Raw genomic sequence first — 16,809 nt, forward strand, 5'->3', positions numbered from 1 at the left:
GCTACGAATTGCAGAGTTAATCAAGGACAAGTATTGATAATTAAATGGCCTGGGTGTTGCAGCAAACACAACTTGATACCAACTTACTGGCAGTTTGATGGCAGAAAAGAGAGTAGAGGGGTTCTCTCTGAATTTTGAGGCAGGTTCAGAATGAAAAGTTAGAGGGCAACCTGCATGCTATCACCTCCCCTTGTCTAAATTACACCTAACCTCTTGGTGCTCCTAGTTGACCAAAGACAGCTCCATGTGATGTGAGCGGGAAGAGAAGGTCGTGTTTGCCACAAATATGCCCAGCCTCCACCTGCATAAAAAGCCATAGTGTAACACTGTCCACAGCGTTGCAGCCCACCTCTAACGCAGATCGCTTAGCCCTTTAGAAGCAGGAGACAGGGAAAAGGGGCACCGTAGTTTTCTTTGTCTGTTTGGCAATTAACCATTCACTGGCTTTTTTTGTTGTAACATGCACTTCCTCTCTTGTTTTCATTCAAGCTTTGTGCACCATGGAAATTAATGTGGAGAAAGACAAACAGACAGGAGAGACCAAGATTGTCTCTGCTTCACCTGTTGGCCCAGATGAGGCCCATCAAAGAGGATTCAAAGTCTATGATGATGGTTCCAAGGTAGTCTATGAGGTTCACTCTGGTGGCACAGTGGTAGAAAATGGAGTACATAAATTAAGCTCAAAGGACGTAGATGAACTTATGCAAAAAGCTGGACAATCAAGTGTAAAAGGAGGGTATGAAACAATGACTGTGTCAGACAAAAATGTGGTAGCCGATGGAAACCTTAGCCATATGAAGGAGCAAATGCTCTTCAAGGAGGCAAAGCTAGAGATGGTACACAAATCCAGCAAAGGACGTGCTGTGAACCCTCAGCCACAAGACAAACCCTGTGGTGGCGAAACCCCAGAGCCCAGTGCAGATCAGCCGGTGACAATGATATTTATGGGCTACCAGAACATCGATGATGAAGAGGAGACAAAGAAAGTGCTGGGCTATGATGAGACCATCAAGGCAGAGCTTGTGCTGATCGATGAAGATGATGAGAAGTCACTGCGTGAGAAGACAGTGACTGATGTTTCCACCATGGATGGGAACGCTGCAGAGCTGGTCTCTGGCAGGCCCCTGTCGGACACGACAGAGCCCTCCTCTCCCGAGGGGAAGGAAGAGAGCCTGCCCTTGGAAGCTGCCCCAGGTACACAAAAGAAAAAGCGCTGTCAATGCTGTATTGTCATGTGAACACCTCCTCCTTCCCTGCTCCAGGCAGCTCCTGCTCCATCACTTACCTAGACCTCACTGTACTTCTAACTGCAATACTGTGAACTGGAAGTGAATGCCTCCATTGCCTTGCAGTTGGGTTGCTTTTCTTTCTAGTTCTTCCAGAAGAGGAACGCATGGTTATTTTCCCATCAGGCATACTATTTGGTGTTTGGGAGGGGCTGGGGGCTGGGGGCTTTTGGCTTCTCTTTTTCTTTGTGTTGTTGGTGATGGTGTTGTGTTTTGTTTTGTTTTTTCCTTAGTACTACAGAGTGAGAGATAAATGAGAAATGGAACATATGTTTATTTGATTTTTATATATATATTTTATATATATAATGAAAACACTTTTTATGTTTTTTCTTTAAGTATCTGGCAGGCTTGATCAGATTCCTAGGATTTTGTGGGAGTCTGAGTTTCACAGCCACCAGATATGAGAGCCTTAAAAAAATGTTACTTCTCCTTTTTAAGAAAAATCACATTAAACATTATTTTATGTATCATATTTTTTATTTCTTGGGGAAGGCTCAGATCACTTTACTGTTTTGATTTGCTAAAAATCAGGCAAGCCTTTCCCAAAAAATTGCATCATTTTGTTTTTTAGTAACTTTCAAGTTTAGTTTGCAGTGTCAGAAAAGCCCATTAACCATTTCCGCTAATTGGTGATACCAGAAGTGGACCTTAATTATTCTTTCTAGAAAATGTATGAATGATCATTCTGCCTTATATAAATCTTCCAGATTACAGTATTGTAAATGCACTTCATCTCCCCAAATTACAGTTGAAATTGACATGAAAAAGATGCAGCTGTCACACCAACAGAAATGGACTCACTCATCAGAGTCACTTTCAGTTACTCTGCCAATGTTTATACATGAAATTTTCCTGCTGAACTCCAGTAGAAGAGGGATGCTGCTTTCTATTTCCCTAGAATATATGACATTTTCTGACAGTCTGACCCTGTTCCTACTGGATTCAGTGGCAAAATTCTCAGCGCTGGAAATGGGGACAGGGCCAGAGTTTTCCTTTGTAGTTCTTACAGAAGTGTAATTTCTCACAGAATGTACCTCCAGTGCACCTACATAATTACAGGCAGTTGGGTCCAATGCTGCCCTGCTTGTCCAGGTAAAACTCCCATGGAGGCCCACTGGAGTTTTGTCACAGCAGCTGTTTTGGGAGATCCTGTAGCCACAGGACTAATATTTTCAAAAACTGCTGGTGTTTTGGATGCTTCATTTTCTAACATGGGTCACTAAAATGCCTGATTTCCAGTGCATTTTTCTTCATCTGACCTCTGAAAATCAGGCCTCTTAAAAAACAACTAAAGATGAAAATGTAAAAATGTGAAGGCATCCAAAATCAATAGGTCTTTCTTTTTTTTCTTGTTCCTTGATTCTTCTAAATGAGAAAACAGCTAGCTTTTTCATGGTGAGTTATTATGAACCTGATTCTTGTATCACACCAGTTTGGCTTAAGTTTAACTTCCCTCACTGTAGTGGAGTTATTCTGGAATTATAACTACATGAATGAGATTAAAAATCAGGTTTTATATTTTCTGATAGTGTGAACAAGTGCTGAAGATTATTTTGAAGTGTCTTTGAAACTATCAGACTTTAAAAATCAATAACAGCAACTGAAAAAAATAGGAAAAAAAAAAAAAAAAAGAAAACAACAAAAACCTCTTTTCAGTCTGAGGTGGTTCTTATGATATTTCTCTTCTTTCTTGGATGGTGCTTTTACTGCATTAATTGTTAGTCCAGAGCATCTGATTGAGCACAGTTCTTGCTCTGTACTCTTTTCTTTCTGTGCCAGTAAAAAAAGACACTTATTCAGTGGTGGTACTATGGGGCACACTGAAAACCTACACATACAAAAATGCAGAAGGTAATTCCCATGTTAGGCCACTCAGCTGTCATTATGGAACTGGTCAATGAAACTTCTCACCACTGCCCAGGTGACTGTCAGACAAAAAAAACCCCAAACAAGTAGTAAAAAAGCAAGTGTAATGAAAGACAGTCTTACCTCTTTGACACCTGCAGAAATTTTGCTGACCTCCATATCAGCTGGAGTGGCAGAAATGAATAAACTTCCACATGCTCCCTTTGCCTCCCCTGGGGGCTTTTGTTTGGGAGAAGGACCAAACTCACCCAGAGAAGCTCTGCACATCATTCTTTGACTCAGGCTTAGGTGGTTAAGTTTAATCACAGGGTGGAAGGGCCACAGAGCCTCATATTGCAACAAAAGGTCTGGTGGCTGTTAAAAACTAGCAGCCTATGTGTGGTTTTGGCTGAGTTCTGTGGGGTTTAGGGTTTTTTTTAGTTGTTGGTGGTGGTGGTTGGGTGTTTTGTTTTTTTCCCTTACTCTCTTTTCCCAGAAATGCTAAACATTTGCAATTCTAAACATTTCTTAAAACAAGGCCCTAAGTTTTGATCCCAATATGGCAGGTGAGGCTGTCCCCAGGCATGTTTAGGAGCCCTGCAACACAAAGGGTGAAGCCCTTTCTGTCTTGCATGTACCTGTGGATGATGTGGGAGCCCGGCACACTTTGCAATGGTTCTGTCACTCTGGGGCCTGGTCACCTCACCAGTAATACTCGGAAACAGATCTCCCAGCCAACTCCTCCTGGCCTGGCCAGTCATCTTGTTGCTCACCACCTCTTCCCCTCTGGGTGTGATGCCACCTTCACAGCCATCCTGGCCTCATGATATCTTCACAGCCTAATCTTTTTGCCCCTCTACTCCTGTCCTCATATGAAAATTTTTTTTCAAAACCTCCTGCTTGGGAAATTTATGGTATCATGCTAATCTGACCCATTCTGTCCCTGCATCTCTTGAGCCATGTGCTCCCCTGTCAGATGACCTTCTGGTTCAGCACCAACTCAGCATTTTGGGGATGACTCCCTTAGCAGCCAGCTTTGGGAGATGTTTGCTGATGCTGGGACCAGAACATGTCTGAGACCACTGCACCATCTGAGGCACGGCACAGTGGGGAGATGGTGGCACACCATCCAGAAGTCCAGAAGTGGCCCTTTAGTGGTTAGAAGTAGAGCACAAGCCTTAAACCTTAAACCTCACAAATACCTACTGCTCAGTACTTGTAGCTAACATTGAGTGCCTAGGAAGGCCAGTCGTTTTTATGTGTTCACATTAACTCCATGGTTAACAGGCCCCAGTAGGTCCAGGAAAGCTAAAGGTTCACCTGCATAGGGTTGGTCTTTACAGGTCAAAGGCAGTTCCCATCTGAGGTCAGGAAAAGCATGAAATAGGAGCTAATGGGTCTGAAATCGCAGGGCCTTAGCTGAAACACACTTACGCCAATCATCCTCCTCCACAAGGGCAGCAGCCATGCCTGGACATTGCTTTGTCCCTTCTGGCCACTAGCCTGCAGCCAAGTTACAGGAGAATTCAGATGCATTAGACCAGGCTGATGAATGTAAACTGGTTTTCGAGGGATTGTTTGGGCTTTGAAAGGGTTGGTTTTTCCCTTACCCTTGAATAGGAGGCTGCCTGTGAAAATCCATGCACAATCAGGCACAAGGAAAGCGGCCTGCTCTGTGGTCAAGCAGAGAGAGATTTTTGCAAGCATCATTGTGGGATGGGTTTTTTTATATTATTTTAAGCAAAATCCCTGTCTGTTTAACTTATATCATCACATGCATATTTTCAGTTTCAGCATGAGGGGATATGAAAAAGTAGAGTCAGACACTGGTTCAGTAATAGCATTTTGCCACAACAAACTGCTCGCCTTAACTTTTGTAAGAAAAACAAAGAAAAACCTCTTTTCAGTGTATTTTTTCCTAGACTGGGAAAAAAGTAACCTAGGAAACTTTTTTATATTTTGTATTTTCTAAGTTTCTATAAACCCACTCTCCATGTCGTCCCTTGTTTGCATTCAGGGACCATTTCTTTTGCAAACCACTGCATTTTACTTCCATTCTTTCTTCTTTTTTTTTCTTTTTTAAACAGAAAAAATAAATACAAATCAAAAACCACAGCATTATGATTAGTGGCTAGGCAATCTCTTTCAATTACTAGATTATCAATACAGAAAGAAAAGAATTACAGGGTTGTTTTCTTTTTTTAATTTCTTGTGGCTGATGTACTGTATGGTATATGTTTACAGAACTCCTCTGGTCTGCCTTTGTGATGTTATCTAAATGAATGACAAAGTAGGTATGATGTGCCATTTGACAGTTTGCCTTAGCACTCTTGGGTTTCCTTCTTCTTTTTTGTATCTTTTATTTCCTTTTTTTTTTTTTCCAAAAAGTGCAGGCTGTATTCCAAAGCTGTATAAACACAACATTATCTTTCAATCCCCAGCAAGAGAGGTGTGCATAAGCCCTTCTCTGAGAAGTGTACCTCTACCAGTGCAGTATGAGACTTCAGTCTTGCAAACAAAAACGTGCATGCCTAATTCTGCTGTGTGTAGACCTGTTTCAGTCAACAGGACTCCTCACAGGAAGAACATTGTAGGAGTCTGCAAGATCAGGGCATGAATGATCGATGCAGAGCATAGTTTGGGTGTTCCTTATGTACCTATACAGATTTTATACACTGCTGAGTTTGCCCAAGGTGGTGTAAGCAGAGAGGCCAACTCCAAGCATTGTACCTCTACTGAGAAAAATACAAAGCAAAATGGTGCTTAGCATCCAGTGGGATCAAGTCCTGAGTCAGCATTGCTACCATCCATGAGCAAACATTCAGAGGGGCTTCCCTGATGGCCAATGTGTTCATCCCCTGCCATTTTACCTAAGTTCACTACTGATTCTTCACACTCAAATTATTAAGATTCCACAAACTAATCTGAGCAAAAAGATAGCATAGAGAGTTGCTAGAGAAATAAAAGGTGTTCTACCTTTTAATTTAGTCAAACATCCAAATGGCATACTTGGAAAGTAAGCGGGGATATAATAGAAAATGTAGTATTTTACATTTGTGTATTTTTTTAAGGAATAAATATTTTTGTAATGAGATACAAACCCTAGATGGGTGTTGAGTTTTGGAATATCATCCTTCCCATGACATTGAGCCTTTCAACTTTTTCATACATTTATGACAATGCCCAAATTTTTGGGATCTTTTGTAGACTTAACCACATTTTTTTCCAGGAAGAAGGATGACAACACTTTTTAAAGAGTCAATTTAGAAGAGTAGAATCCAATATAACTGCTACAGACACAGCTAAATAATTAAACATGTTTCACAGAAAAAGGTGGACCTACACCTTCTATAACTAGACAAATTTCTGTACCTAGAAAGCCAACAGAGTAGACAATAGCTAACTACTTTCAGCAGAGTGGTATGGCTAATAGGGGAAACACATGTTTTATCATATTTTATCCGACATTAGGTATCAAAGTGCAAGAGATGGTGCCACTGGAAAGAGTTGAACAAAATATTTTAGATGAAGTAGAGGATTTTCCCACATGCTGAGGCATGGACTCTTTATTTTTTCTAAACTCACTAAGTTGCAACCAGTTCTCACTGTCTGTTGGAAAGTTTGGGATTTGCTCAGATTGTATTTCTTGAGTCTTCTGAGCAGCAGGAGTAAACTTTACTTCTGAGCTTAATAGTTGCAGACTATGACAATATCCAACAAAATTATAGACTGTAATTTTTGTATGTAAAAGAGTAAATTCTATAAAATGACTGAATTTATTCAGTTTAGAATATAAATGGATTGTCACCTAGTGCAAAGAATATAAATCCAACTTGTAATATAAACTTCTATTAACTTAACTTGTAAATAATGACAAGGGTGCATGAAGTTCTTTAAAATCTCCCACTTGTATTTAAAATTAAACAATTATAAAATTGAGCCTTTTTCCTTGTGGGTTCAAAGAGTCTTGCAAAATCTATAGCTTTTTATCTGTGATGGTTCCACTTAGGCTGTTCAGTGGATTAAGAATAGGCTACTTTTCTTAAGGGCAAACTTGAAGAATTCCGAGCCCCTTCCTTCAGTTTGCAAAAGCTTCTCTTACTTTATGGGGTTTCGCTGCTATTGTATTTCAAAGCTTTCCTGCAATTGTTTCCCAAATTCTTCTCAAAGGTGGCTTTAGGGGTTTGTTCTAAGAATTAATCTACTTCAGAAATTGAATTTAAAAAACCCTTAATTAATTTTTTAGAATTAGCTAAGTAACTCAAGCTCACCAGTTTTGATATGTTTATACCTTTTTAACTTGCACTGATATGTTAGTGACTTGTACCAAAATTTAGACCTTGCATATCTATTTGTAGGGTCTGTAAGATCTAAAGGTTTGCCCATGAGCATAAAATCAACCATCCAAGTTGTCCATTTCAATGGGATGACCCAGACAAGTAAAATTTAAGCACATGCACAAACGTGTATAGGGTCTGGTCCTTAAGCAATATGCTACAGGCAAGGCTTATGCTGCTTTAACTGTGTCTTCTTATTAGTTTAATTAGAATTTTAAATGGTGTTGTGAAACTGGTGCACTTTTCTGCAGAGGGTTTTAGAGCATGGTCTCCTTGCTGACTGTGTTTGAGGAGACAAACACCCTCCAAGAACTCTCTAAATCCCACTGCCTGGAGATGCAGGGGACAGAGGGGTAAACTTTACACCTCCACACAAACACGACAGAAAAGAGGCAGTGTAACTTTCTATTTCCAGATTTTTCTCTCTGCACATCTCTGCCCCAGACTCTGCCTGTCCCCTGTCTCTGTGCTTGTTCTCATTCTGGACACTATGGCTCAACTGATCCTTTTTCTTCATCCAACTGCTTCCCTTTCTGTGGTCTCCTAGAAAAAAGAGGGGGAAGAAAGGAGACACCGAACTTATAAAACTCACCCTAGGCCTGCTGGTGTCAGTTCTAAGAAATTATGGTATCTTGTCCTCACTATTTGGACATTTTCCTGTATTTTCCTAGACTCTTCAGACATATTTAAATTAGAGGAGCACTCTCCCTCTCTATAAATCTGGCGTCCTGTGGGTTACCCATACAGCAAGTTCCATTAAAATCTCACTATTTAGGTAAATCTGCTGTCTCTCTTACTATTCTTTTTGAACATACTATGCCCCTTGAACTCATACAAGCCAGATGTGTCCAGGTACATAAAATATCAGCATCTAGAAAGCAGATCTTACAGCAGCAGAAGGCAATCCACCCCACCGCATGTCAGTTTGCTCTTAGCAGGGCAAAATAGCCTGGACAAAACGTGAACTTCCCCACAGACTGATCCAGCATGCAAAGGCATTCTCAGTAAAATTAGCTGACAAGAATCAACTGGTATTCCTCCAAGATAACATGCCTGTTAAAGAGAGGCAAACTCCAAAATTAAGAAGGTTTTGTGCAACCGTATAAAGTCCCAGTTGAACGTGGTGCTTGAGCTACACTAACCTTAAGCACACACTTGAAGTGTAACACATACTTAGCACTGTGCAGGTTAGGGAATAGCTTTCAGGATGTATGAAGATCAGCCAGTATTTATCATTAGGGTGCTTTACTGTTGATGGTCTCAAATATTGCACCTGTTATTCCTGTTATTTCGCAAGGAACTGCTTAGGGGCACATGCAAGAGAAATAATCAATCTGAATGTTTTTCCTTCTCCATTGGCCAATTGAATCTGACTGCAGCAAAGATCGCCAAGAAGGAGCTACCAAGAAGGTCAGGACAAATGCAAAGAACACATTTATGAAGGTTTTCTGCCCCTCCCAACTATGTTCATTCCATAGGCAAAGAACAACTCTTTTTAGGGGTTCAAGAAAATGTTGTGTAAAATGCAGCTTTTATGGTGAATGTAGATTGTGGTTGAGATTTTTTTTAAGCTTTAGTCTCCCACTTTCTTTGTGAGCTAATGTAAATAAAATCCCATTTTGTTGGGGAAAAACTGCTGTGCTAACACTGGATTAGAATTGCTGGGGATAGCTGCTGTACTTTGTAACCTGAAGTGTACTTTTTTGACTGTTATGTTTTTTTTCTTCAGATTAAAAAAATGAGTACAAAAAAAACCAAAATAAAAAAACCAAGAACACTGCCAGCAACAGCCATGCTGTAACTGTGGCTTCTCTTTTTTTTTCTCTGTACAGTATTACTAGTAAATAAATCTGCCTTTTCACTGCGCCTATTTCTGTGTCTTTTTACTGTGTTTCTCTCTACCTACCGCTGCTCAAGTTATGCTGTGATCTCAAGGACATACTGCACAGGACCTGCCTCTCTCACTAAAAGAATTAAAATACTAACACCACAGTTGGTTTTTTTCCCCTTTCCTCCACTGCTGTGTCCTGCTGCTGTTATTTTTATGAGATCCTTCATACATATTAACTAATCGTACCTGTTACTGTCTCATTTCTTTTTTCCTTTTCTTCTCCTGTTATACATTGCCAAGCATATTGTGGACCCTGTTGCCCTAGGATCACATGGCACATTTTCATATTTGCAGAAGAAAAAAAAAGATTGGGTTTTGCTAGCAAGGCAGTATGTTCTGAGCAAACTTATTTCCTGAGTGAGGGAAGTATTCCATACAGCATATATAATTTGTGAGAAAAGAACACTGAATTATTCAAGGACTGACAAAGTAAACAGTGTGCAATTTTCTTTCAGGGCTTATCACAGACAGCATCCTCTCTATATCAGGACTGGAAGAACCTCACCATAATCTGAATTGTAGGCGGGGGGTGGGGGGGAAGAAAAAACCCTCAAGTAGTTGTTTTTCTCCTGAAATGGTGTGTTTACCTGAGGTTTGAACTATGATAGGGTGGATAACATAGCTAGGTATCACATGCTTACTTCTTGGAAATTTAAAAATTCATCTTTAACTCTGACATTTAAAAAATGCACCACAAATTGCTCATTGCTACACAAGTACTCACCCTCAGCTCCTTTCACTCAGAAGCCATACAGATAAAATGTGTATGCACACACACACACACGCGCACACACACACACTTTTGCAATATGGTACTTTTTTGCATCAGAAGGGAAAATGGCCCTGTATTTCTGCTTTATAATTTAGTCCTGAAACTTTTGCAGTTGGTGGGGCTTCAAATTGGGGTTTTTTCCTACTTGTGTTCAATGACAGAAAGTCAATTTGGCTGTCCAAGAAGACTCTGTGAATGCTGGGAGAACTGGCATGGTTCTGTCATTGAAGGACAAGAATTAATTCTGCTGAGAGAAATTATTATGATTGTTTCAATCTCTTTGATTTTGCAAATACGTTCCTAATTCAGAATTTGTTTCAACATGGCAAAAGGAGGGATCATGAACTTGACTTAGCAGTAGTGTCTGTGAGAAGACCATGAATTGCAAGGGCATTATCATGTGCAACTAACTTAGTGCTTGAACTCCTGGATAAAACAGGTACATATTCCATCTCTTACTGCATACCATGGCCTGTGACATGCTCTTATTTTCATTCCACCTCACTTTATTCCATAGCCATGAGAAGATGTTCAGCTGATAATTCCTCTGCTGTACAAAACAGAGTCATCCAAGTAAATACCAAAAACAGACTAGACAATTTTAATATTGCTGCTGTAACTATGGTTTCAAAAACAAGGTATTTCCATGCATGTCCCCTTTTAAAATTTCTGAGGAAAAAACAAAAGGGGGTGATTGGGATATTTTTAATAAAATATTTAGCAGCTGGTTCAGATAGCACAGCACTCCCCTGAAGTTTGTCTGGAGAAGTTCTGTGGAGGTCAGTGACTTCACAGAGTAAGGGCATATTCAGCATGTAGGAGGCCTCTCAGGTTTTGTTTCTTTTTCATTTATTTTAATAGCTCTGTATCCCTCTGGTAGCAGAAGGAAAATAGGTGCTTACTCTCAGAGTTCAACACTCCAGCTGCTTCAGTAATTGGGTAGGTGGGGGGAAGGAAATGGAATAGTACATTTTCAGATCCCCTTACTCTCCTCCAAGACCCTCACAACCTTCCCTTAATGCCTCAAAAATCATACCAACTCTGCAAAATTCTTACTTCACACTATGATATTTTCAAGGTTACATGAAGAAAGCTTTAAGGCTGGTAACTGTAAGAATGAATAATAAAAAAGGGACAAGAAGTTAGTGACAGCTTTTGCTGTTCCAAGACCTCCATTTGCAGTTCTCATGTGCTGCTCAGATGTCCATTGCACCATGCACGATCACAAATAAATGTGATGTAGCTGCTCAGGAGAAATCCAGGCTGGTCTCTGAAGCAGTTTGCAGAACCACAGCATTTTGCACAGGTGTGTAGAACATCCTCCACATTTACCCATGGTAGAAAAAACTACCTGCTTTATTGTCAGAAGAGTCTAGTTGACACAAATCACTTTCTCAGATGACACAATGAAAGAGATACTTGTATAGAAATAGAGTTTGCTATATCAGACTTGGAGGAGGGCGCCAACAGCACTTCTTCAAACATAACTCAAAATAAGAATTAAGGAAAAAATTAGCTGGCTGAGAGAGAGTGTGGTCACTCCAAACATGAGGCAGGGAGGAGTTGTGTTGGTGTGTAGACACTGGCATATAAACCTAGGAACTTAGTTGGCACAGAAAGAAGAGAATTTGCCCCTGTCTTTTATACACAGCAGTTCTTCCTGGTGTAAGGAAGCAAGGTCTCTGGACACACTGGGCACTAATAAAGATGCTGGCTCAGGTCTTGGGAAACATCATTTCCAATTGCTGCTCTTCTGAGCAGTTCAGCATGACCTCACAAAGTCTCTCATCTGCAGATCTACAAAGGTATGTAGAGACAACATCATCCTCTTGATTTAGATGGGAAGTGCAGGTACCTAAAATCCTCAGTGAGCCTGAAGTTTTTCACATTTTACATCTGTAATTTAGGATATTTGGCACTATCCTGCGTTATGCAGCTGTGGTGATGTGGCTGCTGGTGTCTGTCACAAGACTGGAGGAATGTGGGGCATGTTGTGAGTACACAGCGACATAAAATATCTTCTTACTGCTACAGTTTTGGAGTGGTTCTGCTTATAACAGCATTGCCAAACCAGAAAAATATAGGCTGCATTGCAATCAAACCCAGCCAATTACAGCAGTCAAGCATTTGCTGGGAATGTTTGTTTTGTCATGAATTACGAGAAAAAGGATAGAACTGTAGCACATTTGGTGGCTTGTAGGTAGGAAAACAAAGGGAAAAGAATAGGTGAAGGAAAAAAAGGAGGCATGCAAAAATGGGTCACTTTCTCAGACACGACAAATCAGTTCAGCTTCCTTTTTGAGTATTTCCACTGTATGTAATGCATCACTGGCTACAGAGTCCCTCCGGCTATGGATGAGTCTGCTCCAGCAATGGCAGCAATATGGTAGCTCCTGTGGGCAGGGGGGAGTTGGTCGAGCTACTCAGCCCTGCTCTAAAAGAGGTTATCTATTCACTTGAGCGTAACCCTGTGCTAAAATAACTGTGCAGTGCTTACCTCTAGACATCATTTCATTGTGGTTTGTGGGCATTCTGTGGCTTAAAATGAAAGTACCATCAGGTTTTGATCATTATGTTTCACTGGAGGGTGGTAGACATATCGTTTATTTTAAAGCAAATGAGATTACTTAGCCCTGGCAATTTTTAAAGTAGATTGTTGCTGCTCAGTTTTTGTTACTTTGTAAAATAGTGTTTCTTCTTAACATGCTATGCTAAGTCATAAACATCTTTATTGCTACAGAAATAAGGGTTTATAAACAAAAGTGGGGTACTTCCTTCTGTAGACCTGCTTAGGCAATTTTATATTGTTTATGGCTGAGTTACTGGTGAGATGGAGTAAAGTGGTGAATCTGTTAAATACCACATGCAGTTGCACACTGAGAACAGAGCTGACATCTGGAAATTCTCCACTGCCGCTATTTCAGTCTGCTTTTTTTTTACAGAAGCTGGAGGTCACCAAGGGGTTAGTCAATTGGGAGAGTTAACTAAGATAGATACCACCCTGGGATAAAAACAGCCCTTAACTTTACAGGAGAGAAGTAATTTCTGGTTTTGCTTCCACAACTTATGCTGAAATTCTAGTGCTTTTTGGGGTCTTTTTTGAATCTCCAGGTCATGGAGTCAAACAATTTGAGGTCAGTCTTTGCTACAATTTAAAAAACAAAACAAAACAAAACCACAAAAAAAAAAAAAAAAACCAAAACAACAACAAACAACAACAACAAAACAAAAACCAAGAAAACCCCCCCACACACAAAAAAAGGAAACAATATTTCCTGGGATTCTTAGCTAAGGATGAAAACTGGAAAATATTTGCTCTAGCTGCATGTACTGCAGATCTGTGGTACTCTATTTTCTGAGCCTTTTTCTGTGGCATTTATGAGACCACAGACAGTATTCTTAAGCACTCTTGAATACAATGAGGAAATGAGATTACAACAAATGGATAAGCTATTGAAATATTATACATTTTTTCTTTTCTTCACTGATTTTATACATCAGGATTTTGAGTTCACAGAGCTAGAAATACTGAGATTAATTTATTGATGTGTCTTCACAATGTGCCAAACATTTTCTAAATATGAACAAATCCAGGACCTGTCATGGAGGCTGCCTGTCTCCATTTTCTTCACACATTACAAGTCCAGCAGAGGAAACATTGGGGCTTAAAGCTCTAAACAATATTCAGAGTATTTCAAAGTTGCGATTGACAGTGAAAATAAAAGGAAACTAGTTATTTTTCTCTCATTCAGCACCAAAAAGAGTCCTCCTCTAATCCGTAGACTAAAAGGAATTAAATTCAGTTTGATGTCAAAGGACAGCTTTCACAATTTAACAGTTTCAAATACAAGCAGCAGGGCCAACAAGTCCCTTAAAAGAAAGCCCACATGTGATTTCTGGGTCAGAACCTTACCCCAAGCCCAGCCAGTGAACTCAAAGGGCTTATGTGGGGAGTCAAAGCAGACTTTTGTCACAAAGCACTAGAAATAAAGGAAGTATTGAAATTAGTTTGGAAAACCCTCTCTGGTGCAATAATATTTTTAAAGCTAGGTTCCTGACTGCCAGAGAGATTGAAAGATAAATAACTAGTCCCAGAAAGCAAAATTCAAGGAGGGGAACACAGACTTTGATTGCATTCCCAGCTTACTCTGAAGAAGTGCACTACCTGTCATCATCAGCACCTGAGAAGAAACTGGTATTCCTTATAAAGAAAATAAGTGGCACAAAATCCTGATGTTTTCACAAAGGGCTCTGCTGCATGCAGAATTTCAAAAAGCAAATCTCTTTACAGCAGCAAAGCAGGGCCGACCCTGCAGTTACACTGCCTGGAGCTCCTGGTGTGCTCCAATATTACCCACTATAAAAGCACATGACTCACTGCCCAAGTGACAGCCTTAATTTTCATCTTAAGTGTTTAGTCATTTTCAATTATGTACAATTATGTTAAGAAAAGTTTGGCCAGAAGAGTTTATAGAAAAGCTAATAAGCTTTTTCAATAGTAAGCAGTCAGGTTAGTATGTTACCGTGATACAGGTTGCTGAAAGCCATGTTGTTCAAATAGGTAAGAAAAAAAATGTCCAGTAGGAAATAAATAAACTACTTTTAGAGAATAGACCTGTAGAAGATATGTTTGAGAAAAATTTAACCTTTCTGCTAGTATTTGAATCCCCACAAATGCTTTTTGTCATAACAGAAAAGAACTAGCCATGTACATGAATTTAATTACAAGGGTAGCCAAACTTATTTCCATGGATCTGCTTGTACCACCTCATTTCATTAGAGACTTCGTACAAAAACCCAGATAACTGGAAACGACAGTAGATATGAGCCATCCTGTAAAGGAATCACCTTTTTTGGAGAACAGGATTGTTGAATAGTGCCAGGCAGGAGAGCAAGATAATTATGAAATAGGTTCAAGTTGAAAGAGAGGAAATATAGGTTAGATATACTAGAAGAAATTCTTTACTGTGAGTGTGGTGAGGCACTGGAACAGCTTACCTGGAGAGAAGTTGTGGATGCCCAGTCCCAATCAGTTTTCCAAGCAAGGCTGGATGGGGCTTTGAGAAACCAGCTGGGGTCTCCCCTGCCCATGGCAGAAGAGTTGGAACTAAATAACCTTTAACTGAACAACCTTTTCCCCCTCAGCTTTCCCATCCAAACTGCTCTATGGAATGCAGTTAAGTGCCTTAAATGAACTGATCTGTCTCAGCCTGCAGTGATGAAGGTCTTGCCTCCTGTGTAACTAACCCCCTTTTCTTCTAAGACCTCTATTCTGCAGAAATATCTTCTTGATTCTCCACTGCTAATGGGCGTGGAAGCCCACCACATATGGCACCCACAAAGAATGGGCAGTAGAGATGGTGCTGAGCAGACAACAAAAGGAGGCAGAAACTTGTTATGTGGTGTTCTGTTTTAAGGACTCTGAGAACACTGTCAGCATAGGAGCAGAATAAATAATGCTGTTTCATTTCAGTGGTGAAAACTAACAAATAAAAGTAGATTAAAAGGGGATTCTACCAGGCTGATCCCAAAGTTGAAACTTTCTTAATTGACCAGCTGTTTAAAAAAACACAATTTGAAGGAAAAAAGAAAGAATCATAGTATCTCAAATGGAGTAAAAGTATTGCTATGACATTACTAGGACATTCCCTTCAAATTTTTTTATCCAAAATTATTATTAGTGATTTTAATTATTATTAGTGAAGTCTATGTGATCTTGTTCTTTTAGAGCTCTATTTTTTTCCCAGAAACTTTGCTGTTCAGAGTCAAAGGGAAAATTCCCTTGACTTCAGCCAGCACAGCACTTCTACGTGAAGCCTGCAGGGCTGACATTACAATTTCAAGTCAAGTGTGTCTAATAAGGAAGCTAGCTATGGGCAAGAGACCCACAGCTGTATATTGTCAGTACTGGACGTTGCTCATTTTCCTGCTGACTGTGGCCAGCTCTCTGATTTTCCCTTCCCTCCTGACTTCTGCCTTTTTCCCCTCAGCTGCCTGCATATTTGCGCAGCACTCATTTGAGCACTGATGCACTACGTGGATGTCTCTGAAGCACAGACTCAGTTTGATGCTGCTGTCAGAGAGGAAGACTCCAGTCTAACATGTATTGTCACGTATATAAAGACTAGCACACCTGTTTGACAGATGCTAAAGTTTGTGAAGAAACTTTTCTCCAGAAGTTTTTTTCCAAGAACAAAGATGGGGAGTGATTGCTTTTCTTGACTCATCATCCCCTGTACACAAATCTTCCAGTGTCATGTGCATCTTGAAACCCTTAGACAATACTGATGATTGTAGGAATTACATCTAGATATAACGTCTGATCCCAAAACAAATCTTCCCTTTCTCACTTCCACTACATAAAGTAAGCAAAACTCAAAACAGGTAGTGAAGGTTGAAGCAAGAATATAATATGTCAGAAGAATCTTAGTGAAAGATCTTAGTGAAAAAATGTCTTGTAGACCCTCTAGCCCTTCAGAGAGGTCCCAGAACTGGGAAGCAATAAGGTGCCAACCTTGAAGCCAGAAGCTCTGCAAATCTGGTCACTGCTCGAAGACATAGTCTCTGCATTCCTTACTCAAGTCACCTGAGCTCTCTACCTCAGCCTATCTGCTGTCTAATTTTTCAGGTGGAGACACTATTCATCTAAAGACAGCAATGTGAGCACTAATTAGT

At 40.1% G+C, this 16,809-nt stretch overlaps 1 protein-coding gene across 5 annotated transcripts in view; it reads left to right on the top strand.

Moving 5' to 3' along the window:
- Window positions 1-16,809, top strand: part of PALM2AKAP2 (PALM2 and AKAP2 fusion) — a 267,455-nt gene that overhangs the window by 126,853 nt on the left and 123,793 nt on the right. The window contains exon 7 of one of the 5 annotated variants that reach the window (XM_058043271.1): window positions 490-1,194. The exons of 3 other annotated variants lie outside the window; for them this stretch is intronic. In XM_058043271.1, the coding sequence (XP_057899254.1) occupies window positions 490-1,194 (705 nt within the window). Of the gene's footprint in view, window positions 1-489; window positions 9,342-16,809 lie in introns of those variants that run through there. One more of the 5 variants, XM_058043270.1, reaches the window with a different exon arrangement.

This window comes from Melospiza georgiana, chromosome Z (genome assembly GCF_028018845.1).
Source record: "Melospiza georgiana isolate bMelGeo1 chromosome Z, bMelGeo1.pri, whole genome shotgun sequence".
Classification (NCBI taxonomy): domain Eukaryota; kingdom Metazoa; phylum Chordata; class Aves; order Passeriformes; family Passerellidae; genus Melospiza; species Melospiza georgiana.